The 15,084-nt window shown below is 36.0% G+C and overlaps 1 protein-coding gene across 1 annotated transcript; it reads left to right on the top strand.

The window, feature by feature from the left end:
• Positions 1 to 5,557: 5,557 nt before the first annotated feature.
• On the top strand, positions 5,558 to 6,286 carry LOC149250859 (uncharacterized). Its single transcript, XM_089456490.1, has one exon. The coding sequence runs from the start codon at positions 5,631 to 5,633 to the stop codon at positions 6,144 to 6,146; it is 516 nt and encodes a 171-aa protein (XP_089312616.1). The 5' UTR covers positions 5,558 to 5,630; the 3' UTR covers positions 6,147 to 6,286.
• Positions 6,287 to 15,084: the final 8,798 nt, after the last annotated feature.

The following is a 15,084-nucleotide window of genomic DNA, read 5'->3' on the forward strand; positions in this document are numbered from 1 at the left end:
TCCTCCTAGTAATAGTTTGGAATGGACATAGCACATATTAAACCATTTGTATCATCCTCTTTCCTTGAGATTACATATGCCACAATATTTTTTTCCATTTCTCTAAATAATTTCAAAGTCATAACCCAATATCTTTGTGACACCTTTTTGTTTCTGTTCTCAAGATAATCATTTCTCCAAACATTACTTCAGCTTATCATGATCTTAAATGACTAAGCTAATGATATTCAATGACTCATTGATTGTAATCCATGAGGTGACCAAGGATTTAAAGACAATATGTTGTGATCCTTCTCCTTTTCTCTCAAGAATTAGTGTGACTTCATCTTAGTTTGAGAAATTGGTTTTTTTCCACCTGCAGAGGCGTCTCAATTTGGTCGTAGATACTTAGGCGAAAAAAGGATCATATATGGACCAAGGCAACTTGGAAATATATATTTTGTCTCACTAATATCTTTATTCCCTAAGTCACAGTTGGTTCCCTAAGGTGTAATTATGCCCTCATTTTCATTGATATCATAGGAAAAATCTCTAGAAAAGAATAGTGCATTATAATCTCTTATATAGATCTTTCCATGGCTCTCCTCTAGAAACAGAAGGCCTTTGAGATTTGGCACCATTCCCTTTTCCATCCATGGATCCTTGAGGTTTCATCCCACTGTCATGTTTTCATAAACAAGTGGCAAGTCACATTATTCCTTTGTTATGTTGAGAGTCTAGTCTACTTAATATACCCCTAGTAGTATTTTCTCTGGAATTCCTTGGTCTTGGAGTTTTTATCATTAAGCAATGGGATGGCCTTAACTATGTTCCCATAGAATTCATATCCCATTCAATATTGGTACTATTAATTATCTTTAAATGGATTTGAAATCCTTATTCTAGTTCAACTTTGTGGCAGGTGCTCAGCCCTATGTATAAAATGAATTACCTAGCCTCTCATTCTATCCAAGTGTCACTAATTCATTTTTCGCTAGAATTGTGGAGAATATTGGTGAGTGATTCATCTAGTTGGGTGAAAATATTTTGTTCAATGATGGCTAATCCCTTGGCTATTAAGGACAACGTATATGCTAGTATAATGTCTAAGAGGATGTTGGAGGCTATCTAAGTGCTACAACTATCCATCCATCAGTTGGAAGATATGGTTGAAATGAAAATGCAATAATTTCAACTATTCCTAGAGGCTAAGTTACTTGGGCTTCAAGCTCATATGGAACAAGCATTGATTGGCCTTAATGAGAAGATCTATTCCCTGAATGTTCATGTTTTTTCCTAGGAGTTCTCTAAAAGTAGTGGAGCTCAACATGAAATGGGAGGAGATGGTCCAGTGATGTTTCCAAGACGACATGGTCATGCAGAAGCATTGATTGGCCTTAATGAGAAGATCTAGTTCATGTTTTTTCCTAGGAGTTCTCTAAAAGTAGTGGAGCTCAACATGAAATGGGAGGAGATGGTCCAGTGATGTTTCCAAGACGACATGGTCATTGCAGATTATCAAGCTTCTGGTTGGTCTTTTATAGTAGTATCAAACTCTATTTATCCATGTTGCTATGTAAATTTCTTTTGATACTTGGGTACTTTTGTCAAGTATATATTCATTTTGTTTTCCTTATAGGGAGGATTGTAGCCTTAGAGGTTACAATTTTGTTGTTAGGAATGTTGATTTTATCTTATGTCAAAATATTGAAGCATTGTGTAAGGGTTTGGGCCCATAATATAACTTTATTAATATAAAATCCCTAAAATGTACCAATTTTGTGCCCTAAGGAATCCCACTCCACATTGAACATTTTCTCCAAGATGGGAGTTGTACACACACCCCATTATGTTCTTCAAAATATTTGGTGAATTACAATAACATTTTTGTTGTGATTTCATTGGAGTATTCAAGCTACTATTGTGGCTATTCTGAGTAGTTCTAAGTGAAAAATGTTGTAATTAAAAATATTGTTGAAACTGGTTCCCACCCTTTCCTTGGTAATTAATTATGTTGCAATGTTTTGACGGAGTCACAAACCTACAAATTTTTGAACATTTCAATATTGATTTGGTCTAACATTGGTATCAAAATGTTTATTTAAGACCCTACCTTAATCATAAGAAATTCAACAAGATTTGTGTCCCTTTTGGAGCATAAGTCAATCCAGTATATACTGCACTCAGATTTGTAATTTCTTGAAGCTCTGTAAACAAGTTAGAAACAACGTACTCCTATAAGACCTCATCATAGTGGGATTGAAACCATAAAAATGACATATCCTTTCGATTTGAGTTGAAACTTGTCAATAGCCCTATAGAGAAGAATTTTTGATAGCAATGAATCTCACGGAGCTTGACTTGGCTTCTACTGGCAAGTGTTTGAAGAATAAATAAAATATGTTTACAACTATGCGATCTTTCTTAAAGAAAGATTGCCTCAGCACCATGGCCCTTTCTGAACCATATTTGCAGCTTAAATACTTAGCACTTTATCTGTCCTAGAACATATCCGAGAAATGTGCATTAAATTGTCAAGAATTGGAATTCAATGATATTATTGCGTGGATCAACGTGTGTGTGAGAGAAGATTTGATGCATGGGCATGTATAAATAGATAAGCACTACAATAAACATTGTGTTGGAAGCAAGAGGTATTGGCATGAGCACAACTACATTCATGCTCTCATCCATGACTCTCTCAAAGCCTTTTATCGCTTATAGACCACCCTTCCGAGTTAAGGGAATTTAATACATTCAATTTATATGTTGGGTATATTGATTTGTTAAGGGAAATATTTTATATATTCCACATTATATGATAAGAATAGTGGGCCCCATATAAATATTTTACTTTTGTTTTGAAAGTTTGATTTGTCAAATAGTTAGCAATGGTGGGTGGTTAGCAAATAATTTGGATGTTGCTATAGTAGTATATTTTTATAAACTCTCATGAAAGAGTAAAGAAATTACTTATTTTGGATGTCAAATTAAGGATACCCTAACAATATCAGTAAAGTAAAGTCTTTTGTTACTTAAATTGATTTCAACATATTGATGTACATCTTGTACAACAATGTTGGAAATCAATGATAGTTGACTATATCATAGAACTTGTGGATACACTTTAATAAAATGATTATTATACAAGGAAAAAGAAGAGATATTTATGATCATAGTTGCGTCTAAAGAGGAAGATCTTAGATGCATGGAACTGGATGTGAAGTTAAGAATAACTTGTTGAATAGTGTTTGATTCTATTTTAAATCTTACTATATTTTTTTTGACATAAATTAAATTTTGGTGTTTTCATTATGTTCCATTAATGTGCCAAGTGCATGAAAATTAATGTAGCTATGCTCATTTTGTTGTTATGATTGTTTGTTTAATAGTTTTATGTTGTTATAATATGCTTACAAAATAATTATTTTGTGTATATTGAGTTAAATGGAGGAAGAAGATCCGTAAGGAGAGTTGCAAAGTACGTTTTCCACTCAAAATAATATCTTATTACTGCCAATTCCTATATTAGAGTGAAATAAAATAAATAAGGTGGCGAATAGGTTTCTCAAGCATGCAACAAATCTAAGGATAAGAAAACCCTTAGTCAAATGCATATGCAAGGAAAGCTCAAATTTTAGTGCCATGACCATGTGAATGAGAGAGATAAAGTAAGTGTTAAGCTATAGGAGGGCATGCCATTTATTTAAGAGTCTACATTGAATATTTACTTGTGTGAGAAAGCAGGGGACTCTTTAATGACTTTTCTACAAACATAATTAACATGTTATTATTCATTTGCCTTAGTTGGAAGCTAGCATTTTGATTAGATATGTGAAAGGTATTGTCCTTCGAGAAAAACTGAAATGAATTAGAAGCTTTCTTTTAAAAACATTAGTGGTGCTTCCCAAAGTTTTCTAACCAAAAAAGGAAACAACATGACCAATGCCTTTAATTTTTTGATGGAGTCTTTGAGGTTTTGTCTAGCTATAAGCAAGTTGATACCAAAGTTGAGTTCTCTCATGGTATACTAAGAAAGATATTTGTGAAGAGAAGATAAAATATATAAGGCTTCATAGCCTATTTGATTAAAATCAAGGATAATGATCTCAATATCACTAGTGTCAATGGCTATGTATTATGTACAACAATTACCATCTCACTACATTTTATTAGCTAGTATGCAGAGGGAAAGGAATGCCTTCATGTTTATGAATTTCTTCCAAGTAGGTATATTGAATAGGACCTTCACATTGATGAGCATAAAGTGGTGGTTTCATATAAATAACTATTTGTAATAGTTGTGGAGTTGCATAAACATTAGATTGACTTACCTTTCATAAGTGATATGTTGCCCAAAAAATGGGCAAACCCAAGTAACAGTCCCTTGATTTGAATGATGAGAAAATAATGATGTATAAGTGAAAGGAGGCTTGTCAATGTTCTAACTTGTTTGGACTGGATCAAGAAAATATTGTTGTGAACCCAAGAATTATGAGTGACAACTTAATGGATATTAGTTATGACAATCTACACATTATAGTTGAGATGATTACAAAACAGTGTGGCAAAAGCTTCTTTTAATTTATGATGTTAAAGATAAGCTTTAATGACAACATGATAATCTTCAAAATCTAATAAACCATTAATTCAATCCCATCATCCAATTAATTAAATTCCAAAAACATTTAAAATCCCCAATTAATTAAATTCCAAAAGTATTTAAAATTTACAATGAATTAAATTCCAAAAGTATTTCCTATCAAATTAGAATAAATACATATATTGAATTGAATATCTCATAAAAGTATTAATGCTCATGTCATTGATTGTTAATAAATATTTATTTTATTGTAAATATTTAAAATAGATATACCAAATTCCGTCTCTGTATCCAACATTTTTATATGTTTTTTTATCGTTCACTTATTGTTCACCGCACAGGATGGATGGAGTATCTCATAAAGTGAAGTATCGATGTTGATATTATATGTTGATATAATAAATAAATATTCTGATGGTTTTTTACTTGACCGTAAATATTCGGGTCCATGTCCACGCAACCTGGGCTCGGCGTTCTGGGTGTGTGCTGTGTCTTCCATTCTCATACAGTCAGGCGAAGGCGAGGGAGTTGAAGATGAGATCGAGGAACGGAATTTTCGGTGCGGGACCAGGAGAACGCACGGGAGGGTTAGGTTTGTTGGTTAGTCATGCAAGCTCGCTTTGTGAGGCTTTTCTTCACTGCAAACCCAACCGTGTGTCCATGTATCGCGAGTCTTCCTTCCAAAAGGACCAAAGTAGATTCCCTCCCTCCCTTTATCAAACGTTAACATTACATTTATTATTTCTATTGCTCACCACACAGCATCAAACATTTCTACTTTTCTGTGTTAGCCACACAGAATCTTGGCACATCAAATTACATTTCGCAGCTTGGCACATCAGCATTCGTTGGTGGGTACAAAATAATTGCGTAAAGCATCCCCGAAATTAGTGCGCTGTGGACACGTGGCATAGATTCGGAAAAAGCCCTATATAACGATGACCTTGGCTTCCACTCCTCCACACCACCTACAGCGCCATTTCGTCTTTCGTTTTTTTGTAGTATTTGCTTGCCTTTGCCTTTGCCTTCACCTTGTTCAGGCGTGAGAATGGCTTCAGCTGTGCAATGTGCCGCCCTGAGCAGCCGCCGCGAGGTTGAGAACGTGTTCCGCAAGTTCGACACCAACGGCGACGGCAAAATATCCACGTCGGAACTGAGTTCCCTGATTACGTTGGCGGAGATTGAAGGGGTGATGAAGGAGGTGGACTCCAACAAAGACGGCTTCATCAACTTCGACGAGTTCGTGGAGGCCAACTCCAAGAACCTCAATGCCGCCCGTCTCATGCGAGACTCCGCTTCAGATGTGCAATGTGCCGCCCTGCCCGGCCGTCTGGAGCTGGAGGACGTGTTCCGCAAGTTCGACACCAACGGGGACGGCAAAATATCGAAATCGGAACTGAGCGCCATCCTCAAGTGCAGCGCAACGGAGGAGGAGATTGATGGGGTGATGAAGGACGTGGACTCTAACAAAGACTGCTTCATCAGCTTCGACGAGTTCGTGGCCGCCAACGCCAACGACCTCAATGCCGCCCGTCTCATGCGAGGCCTGGCTTCAGCTAATTGACGCCCACGCCGCCCCCTCTAATTAATAAATAAATAATCACTATCACCTCACCTCTCAGCGCTTAACTCTATCATTATATGAGGGTTTAATGGATGTACTCTTTACTTAGTTTTAAATATATGCACACATATTTAAAATAACTAGTCTTCATGCGGTCCACTATCCCTAATCTTTTTACTTACTTACGTTGTGATTTGAGAAAAAATTATCATTTAAAATAACTACACACTTATCTTTTAATTTTTACTTACGTTGTTGTTGATGGAAAAATCATTTACAACATCATATTCTTTTGTGTTATACGAACCAATATGATTATTCTTTTGTGTTATACGAACCAATATGATTATGGGAAATCACCCTAAAGCAATGACAGCAAGTAACTCATTTTAGTTTAGTTTGTAGGAAAGAAAGCTACTCATAGTTTATGTGTAGATTTTTAAATAAGTAGTAATTTATTAAACTCTCTTGTTTTATCACCAATTTAGCTAAAATCATAAGGGCTCTTAAAAGGCCTTATTTTCTTCCAACCAAATGACAACAATACAAAAGCTCCTCCTAAGATAAGTGAATACTATAATAATTCCTCTAAATTTTGAGAGAAAAGAAATGACCCATTTAATTAATAAGCCACTTCCATACATTATCTCTTATTCAACCTACAACATCTTATCTTTTCAATTTAAGGAAAACAATACAATGACCTAGAAGGAGAGGAGTCAATTTCTCAATGGATTTTTACTACAAAGTCTTCATAGCAACTTCCCATTCTAGGAGATTCATATCCATCATGTTTTGTTCCGATCCCTCTTTCCCATTAAAACACTTTCAAGGCCTCATTTCACTCATTTGGCTTCTTCCAACATTGACGCTATGATGGCAAGTATTTTGACTTATTTGTTTCAGATCTCAAACTCTTATAAATTGGTTAAACTTTTCTTCTTAATTTACTCAAGTTTATTTATATTTATAGATGATTGTGGCAAAAGAGATGGAATGGCCATGTGGGGAAAAAGAGAAATTTGGAATGAATATATATTTAAATTACAAGTGATGCACACCTATTTCAAAAGTGCTCTTTTGTATGGGTAATTTTTTAATGTTTAATTGCATTAATCAAATTAATGGAAATTTTATTTATAAGTGTGACCTATATTTTACATAGAAATTTTAATGCTTGAACACATCTTTTTATACCTACCAAGCTATGCTGAGGCTATATATAAAATACCTAAAACTTAATTAGTATATAATTATATATCAGAAAGCTACATATCCTCATTTTCATTTAGTTTTAATATATATATATATATATATATATATATATATATATATATATATATATATATATATATATATATATATATATAAACAAACACATTGCATTTATTCTTGGAAATAAGATTAAGAACATAAATTTTGTTGGTTGATTATATTTACCTAAGCAAAAAATATGACAACATTTGCATTGTTGGTTTCATCTTCTACCATTTAATAATGGATAATTTTTAATCTGCACTAGATTGGAAAAAAAAAATATACCATATAGAGGAGATTCATGGCATAGAGAGGAGATTCCCTTTTGATATAAGGCATTATCCTTATGAAAGTATGAAAATTTGTTATTGGACTAAACATCACACTAATTTGTATATTTTTGAGATGTTATGCCAAACAAACAAAGGCACATGAGAATGTATCTAGAAATTGCATCCAAAGCATGTATTCATTTGTAAAATTAATAAAGTCTAATATCCCAGCTACCTAAGGGACTTGGGTAATAGTTTTCTTTTTCTCTTTTTTGGACATGCTTGAAGTTTCAATGAGAGAATTGTTTTAATGGCTTTCGAAAATGGATTTTTCTTTTCTTAGTTCTTTATGTAAGAATAATTTGACCATATTTACTTATGATGTCTAAAGTAACCAACTATTTAATTAAAAGTTTTTGTTTTTGAAGTAATGAAAAAATAGATGGTAATCACTCTTCAAGCAGGCATCCAAGGTTGAAAGTTACCATTTCTAAGTAGAAATGAGTTTTTTTTTAGATTTTTATATAATTTAATAAGGTTAGAAATACACACAAAAATATTCAACATAAAGCAATTTAAAAGCTCAAAAAGGGACTTTTAGAAAGGCAAAGTTCAAAGCCAAGAAATGCCCTATAATTTGCGTAAGGAAAACCCTTGTCATAATATAAATGCAAATTTGAAAAGTGAACCAAAAAAGGAAAGAAAGAAAGAATGGATATAGTTTGAAATAGCATGCAAGTAAATGAAGGATGTTATACCAGATATAAAACCATGAAAAAAATAGATTTGTTTATCATTGGTTCAAGGACTCAAATTGCCTATAAAACTATGAAAAATATAGGACTAGAAAGAATGTTGTAAATTTTATTTGAAGCCTCCTTAGATTTTATTTTTCAAGTTTGCATGCCCACACCAAAGCCAATAAGATGAAATTGAATTCTCAATATTGCATGTGAGTTGTAATCCTTATCCTTGGGAAATTAATTGAAAGGAAAAGGAAATTACTCTTCAATAAATATGAAATTGCATCCATGAATATATAGGAAGGGGATAAAAATGATGTGAGACTACCATGGATTATCAATACCGCATGCCCAAAAAAAATTAATTCACTTCATATGGAACTTGTTCTTATGCCATTTTTTTTAATTAATCAATTTAATTAAAAGGAAAAAATGTTGAGTAACTTGTTGGACCTCAGAATTACTCTCTCTTTGACAACTTTTCTCACTTCTTTCTCTTGCTTTTCCATGAAAGACAGATTGCCATCATTGATAAATGATAGATTTTGTTCCAAGGAAGACATTAAATTATTGACATGCTATACTTTTATTTTTTTGCTATTTGAAATAAGTTTTTGCAAATTAGCTATGGAAGGTAGTCCATTCTGCAACTAACCATGTGTTCACTAGCCACTCTCATGGTTGGGAAACCAGCAACATGGGCATCTATGGAATGGTCACGACATGGATCCTATCCTAGTCACCTAGCCTAGATTGACAAAAAAGACAGCGCAAGGCCACACTCAAAGGTGGAGTCAAACGAAGAAACCCGAGAGAAATAAGACTCTCTGTCCACTCTTTGTGGCTAATTAATAAATCCGACAGTTTTGTTATAGCAATAACTCAAACCAGCCATCGGTGATAACAATTCATGCAACCATCTTGCTAATTTAAATTCACCTGTAGCTGATCAACCCTTTACCCAGATCTGTTGTAATACGTGGAAACCACCTGTAGCTAAATTCTCTCAAAAGACATTTAAGAATGTTTCTTTAAATATAAGTTGTAAAGAACTAAAGAGTTCGACTTTCTATATGTATTAAGCTTAGACTTACATATCTCTAATTTTGGAACTTATTTTCCTATCAATAATATGAAGTCATGTTTGACCAAGTGATCATTTGCAAGAGTATCTTCAGATAGTTAGCAGCTCAAATCAATTAGTTGCAGAAGGCCACTGCACTGAACGAGGTTTTTCTTTTGTTATTTTTTTTACTGTTCAGTTCATCTTCATTATTTACTTTTAACAGTATTTGTAGTTTAGATTGATTTCTTGTAGTTGTTTTTATTTTAATTATGTTCAGTAGCATAATTTTAGAATTCGATGATGCAGCCTTGTTTCTCCTATATATTTCATAAATGAAACTTGTTTTTTTTTAACTAGGTAAGGTGTAAAAGTAACAAGGATGCATTGTTGACTATTGTACTTAGTGTTTGTTTCCTTTGTTATTTATTTCCTAGTTCAAATTGCTAATTCACTGCGTGGATAAACGTTTTTGGTCACCATTTCAACACTGTATTGATTTAGTTCCCTAAAATATAGAGTACAGTAGGTTTCTTGTTTGCCATCTCGAGAAAGTTGTCTTTCAAAATTGGAGGCTTGGACAACTAAAAGTGCTTTAGTTAATTTTCATTTTCTGTAATTATTTCAATTTGCCTTAGAGCTTCACCTTTTAATTTTGACTTAGGATTAAATGTTACGATAGGATAGATACTCTCTTTTTCCTTCCTTTAACTTAGATTTTGATTAGTTCACCTTTAGGAAATTTAGACTCAATTTCTCATAATTTAGACTGTATATCATTAGAAATCAAGGAAACCCCCAAAACAAAACAATATAAAAATGCAAAACAACGAAGTAAGAAGGGTTAACTAGCACATACAATGCACTACACTTCATGAGCTTACGAGCCTCGATTGATAATTTATGCAAAGAAATTTAGGAAACTAAACTGAATTTTTTTTTAGCATCGTTGCCGGGGAAGTGTAACTAGGTAACTTTGTCTCTTACATTAAAAAAAAATGATATGCATAGAGAAAGAGACTCTAGGCGTAGATTTATAGCTAGAGGCACGAGTTCAATTCCTACAACACCACCCACTCCACCAAGAACAAGAAAAGATACAACTCCACCCCAAACTCATACTCCCGGCCATAGAGCTCCTGAAGTTCCAGTAGAAGAAATCCAATGAAAAGAATCACCTACTTCATCTACCAAGTCAGTCTTAGGGGAGAAAATTCTTGAATCTCCAACAGTAGGAGTAGCCTTTTTCACCTCCACAGGGGAGCACATTTTAATTGAAGAATTAGGAATACCTGGTGAGGAACAAGAAGTAGAACCTCTCTCCCATATACCATTGATTGAAGAAATAGAGGAGGAGAAAGTAACCTTGCAGGTTGAACCCTATACTGACCCTGAAGAAACTATAATGCTAGAAGAAGGAAAGATGGAGAATTCACACTGTTTGGAGGAGGGGGTAGAGGAAGAGGTAGAGGAAATTATGGAGGAGGTAGAGGAAATAATTGAGGAGGCAGAGGAAATAGGGAAATAGATAATTCTTTTGGATTCCCTATAGTGGATGAAGAAACAAATGCCACAATGAAAAATATCTCACCTTCTGTCCTCCCAAACTTCCATGGGTTAAAAAGTGAGGATCCTGAAACATTTTTATTTGAGTTTGAAGTCTTGTGCAGAACCTATGACTATCTAGAAGACTCTCAAAAGATTAAGTTGTTCCCTTCAACACTGAAAGGAGCTGCTTTGAAGTGGTTCATGGGGTTAGTCACTCAGTCCATTAGAACATGGAATGACATGAAAAAAATGTTTTTGGATAGGTATTTGGATTATTGCATGCCTACCAATCACAAAGATGAAGTGTTCAAAATTATGAAAATAGAGGATTAAAACTTAGAGGATTTGATTGAGATATTCAACTATAATTTGAAGAGAGAAAAGATGGAAAATTTAGATGAAGACACCTTAAAAGCTCTTTTACTAAAAGCCACTAGAGATGAATGGATAGATATCTCTAACATGATGGGGAAAGCAGATATCTCTCAACTCCCATTAAGTGATATAGGAGAGTTATGTGTTCATCTCTCGAGAGGGAAATCCAAAAATCTGAAAGGACCAAGAGATCCTTCTCTTGTTAGAGTAAATAAATCTACAACTGGATGAGTGAGTAGGGCAGAAATTGGTAATATGCTTGATGAATTCAAAACAGATATCCTAGGGAGTCTTAGTGAGTAAATAGACACCCTTAACTTGCAAAACAAGCAGAAGGCAGAGGCTGATGCTTTAGCTATTTTCTGTCAAAAATGCAGAAGAAAACATGCTCTAATTGAATGCCCTTTAGATGCAAAAATTATAGAGACTTGTATAATTTGCTCAAAGAATCATGAAACCGGGGGTTGTCCTCTGATTCTAGGTCTTAAGGCTGAGAAGAAACAGTTCCAAATTGAGCAGAGCCTCTTTGTTTTGTCTCTAGAAAACCTTGGTAGGGGCCACAAAATCATCGATTTAACAATCAAATGTATCTTCAGCCCCCACCAAATTGGAATTCTTTGGAGCAACTTTGGCCTCAACCTCAATCTCAATCTCAACTTGGGCCTCAACCTAAATCTCAATCTCAACTGTGGACACAAGGAATACAAAATCCTTATGGGTGATTTTCTCAATATTATCAATATCCTCCATCATATTAGTATTATCCTCCCCCACACATTCCGCAACAAAATCAGTAGCCACAACTTCAAAATCAGAACCCTCAACTTTCATTACCATTTCCATAACAAAACCAAAGTCGTCAACTCTTACTGTCATTTCAGCAGAAACCAAATCAGCTACCTGCCCAACCATTACCAAACCCCAACAATAAAAATCCTCAGAATGCTTACATGATGGAAGGACAACAATTTCCAACTTATATGATCACTCCTCTAGTTCTCAATGATGTTCAACTAAGATCTAGTAGGATATTAGAAAAGGAAAGGCCTTTTGTAGTTATTCAGGAACAAGACAATTGTGAGGAAGATTCTCTAGAGCCCAATAAAAGTTTTGAGGGAACATCTCTCCAAAACCAAAATACTGAGAATGAAAAACAGAAAGAGCCAGTGAACTCAACTCCTATCATTGAGCAGCCAGTATCTACTTATGCACCTCCTTTTCCTGAAAGACTACAAGTCGATAAAGGTGTAGAAAAGCAGATCATGTTGCCCAATTGTGATTTTCTAGATGAATTGAAAAATATTTGTATCAAAATTCCTTTGTTACAAGCAATTAAGGAGATTCCAATATTAGCTAAAACAATAAAGGAGTTGAGCATAAAGAAACCAGGAAGAAGAGTAAAAGAAACAAAAAGAATTCACCTGGTAGGAAAAATAGCAGATATAATGATGAGAAAAATTGCCATACAAAAATATGTAGATCTAGGAAGTCCAATTGGGAAAACACATATCAATGGAGTTGAAATTCCAAATACACTGATTGATTTTGGGGCAGCAATAAACATCATGAGCAAACAAACCATGGAATAACTCAAGCTTCCTAATCTTCTTTACACACCTACATTACTGCAATTAGCGGATAGATCTGTAATCGAACCAGATGGAGTGTTGGAAGATATTTAAATATCCTTAGATTCTTAGGAATATCCTGTTGATTTTATGATCCTAACCATGAAGAACAATCTAGGAGGACATCCATTAATACTAGGAAGACCTTGGCTGGCCACAATTGATGCTTTCATTAGCTTGGATATGGTGATATGTATATTTTTTATGGGAATTCAACAAAGAAATTCATTCTATATCCTCCAGTAATAATAATCACAGAAAAAGGTTGAAAATACTATTCATTGATTGTTTTGGAGTTGTAAGTGCTCTGAGCTAGGGTTTGCAGGGCGAAAACCTGCAACGGCGTACTCTGCACGGAGGATCAGGCTCAGGCTCTGTTCATCTTCTGCAACAGCAGAGTGACAGAGCTGCAGGAGTACAGCGCACAGCGATGGCTCAACCCCCGGGGGGGGCGTCAAAGCCCTCCCCCTCACAACACAGCAAGGAACCTGAAGTTACATTTGGAACGCTGGATCCGAACATTCTGAGCAAAGGGAAGAAGCAGCCGAAAGGCGACAGTGACAAACCCGAAGAACAGGAAACCCAAGCGACTGAACCGCCAGTCACCTCCTCCACCTGCCGACCGGTGGCCAAGATCAGACCACGCATAGAACTACCCGGAGAAAAGATTGACAGTAGGATCCAGTTCATGACAGACCACGCAGTCATCGGCAAATTCATAGGGTTCTGGCCAACAGAACGAGCCCTAAATGGTTGGATCGCGGCCAAATGGAAGCCAAAGGGAGATGTCTCTCTCCAGTTGGGGCCGAAGGGCTTCTTCACTGCTATTTTTTACTGTCTAGAAGACAAATTCAGGATCCTGGGAGGGGGTCCGTATTTCTTCAACTCAGCTGGTCTCTACATCACAAACTGGAAACCCCGATTCAACCCTGACAAGGAGGATCTCACATGGGCTCCGGTCTGGATCAGGTTATACTCGCTCCCCGACGAATACTGGGAAGAGGACAGCCTGAAACGCATAGGAGATGGAGTGGGACAATATATCAGAGCTTCGGAGGACACAAAAACTCGTAAGTATATATCCTATGCAAGGATCTGCGTCTTTATTCGTCTTAATGAAGCTCTTCCTGACTCTATAACCCTTGCTCACCGCGATGAGGAATGGACGCAAGCCCTAGACTATGAACATGTGCCGTTCCGATGTCGAAGATGTCATGCAATAGGGCACTTGTTTAGGGACTGTCCTCTCATTGCTAAAGCTAGCCCGCAGGAAACTTCGGACCCTCCTTCACATGATGGCTTCACCCAAGTCTCCTACAGAAAGCGCACTCAGAAAAAGCCCCAGAATGCCTCTAAGCCTCAGCAGCCCAAATCCCACAACCCTGGTTCCAAGAACAGCTTTGAATCTCTCAGAGATCTCCCTGAAAATATAGTCTTACCTGACAATATCAACCCTACCCACCCATCTTCCTCCTCCCACCCCCCCCCCTCCACTCCCCTTCCCAAGTCAAAGACTCCCATACAAATCCCGACCATCCTCAGCAAGCGCCAGAAAGATCCAGAGAAAACTCCTATGGAAACGGAGAAGAACGAGACATCGGCTCCCATTACAATCTCAGAAGGAACTCAAGAAGACACAAATCAAACTCACATCATGGAAGTAGAGCCTGAAAGCATTGATCTCCATGGACTGGACATCATTGGGCTAGAGCTAGCTTGTAGAAAAGAGGCGTATAACTCTATTTCAGAAACAGAGATAGAAAAGCTGGAAGAAGTACTCTCCAGGGCCTTCCACCAACAGCAATTAGGCATTCAACCTGGAAGTGAATGGGACAGCAACCAGCGTCCGTCGGACTCCAAAAAAAGAGGGAGAAAAACAGATCTTCAGAGAACAATGGAGGTGGGCAAACTCCTGGTGGACTCAGGGAGATATGCGAAGCTCACGAAGTACTTCAGCCCTACCCAAACCAGTTATCCATGAAGCTGATCTCTTGGAATTTACGAGGGCTAAATAGCCCAAATAAATCTAGAATGTTAAAAAACATGATCAAG

This window comes from Pinus tabuliformis, chromosome 7 (genome assembly GCF_031772625.1).
Source record: "Pinus tabuliformis cultivar Carrire ecotype Pingquan chromosome 7, CPIR1, whole genome shotgun sequence".
NCBI classification, from domain to species: Eukaryota; Viridiplantae; Streptophyta; class Pinopsida; order Pinales; family Pinaceae; genus Pinus; species Pinus tabuliformis.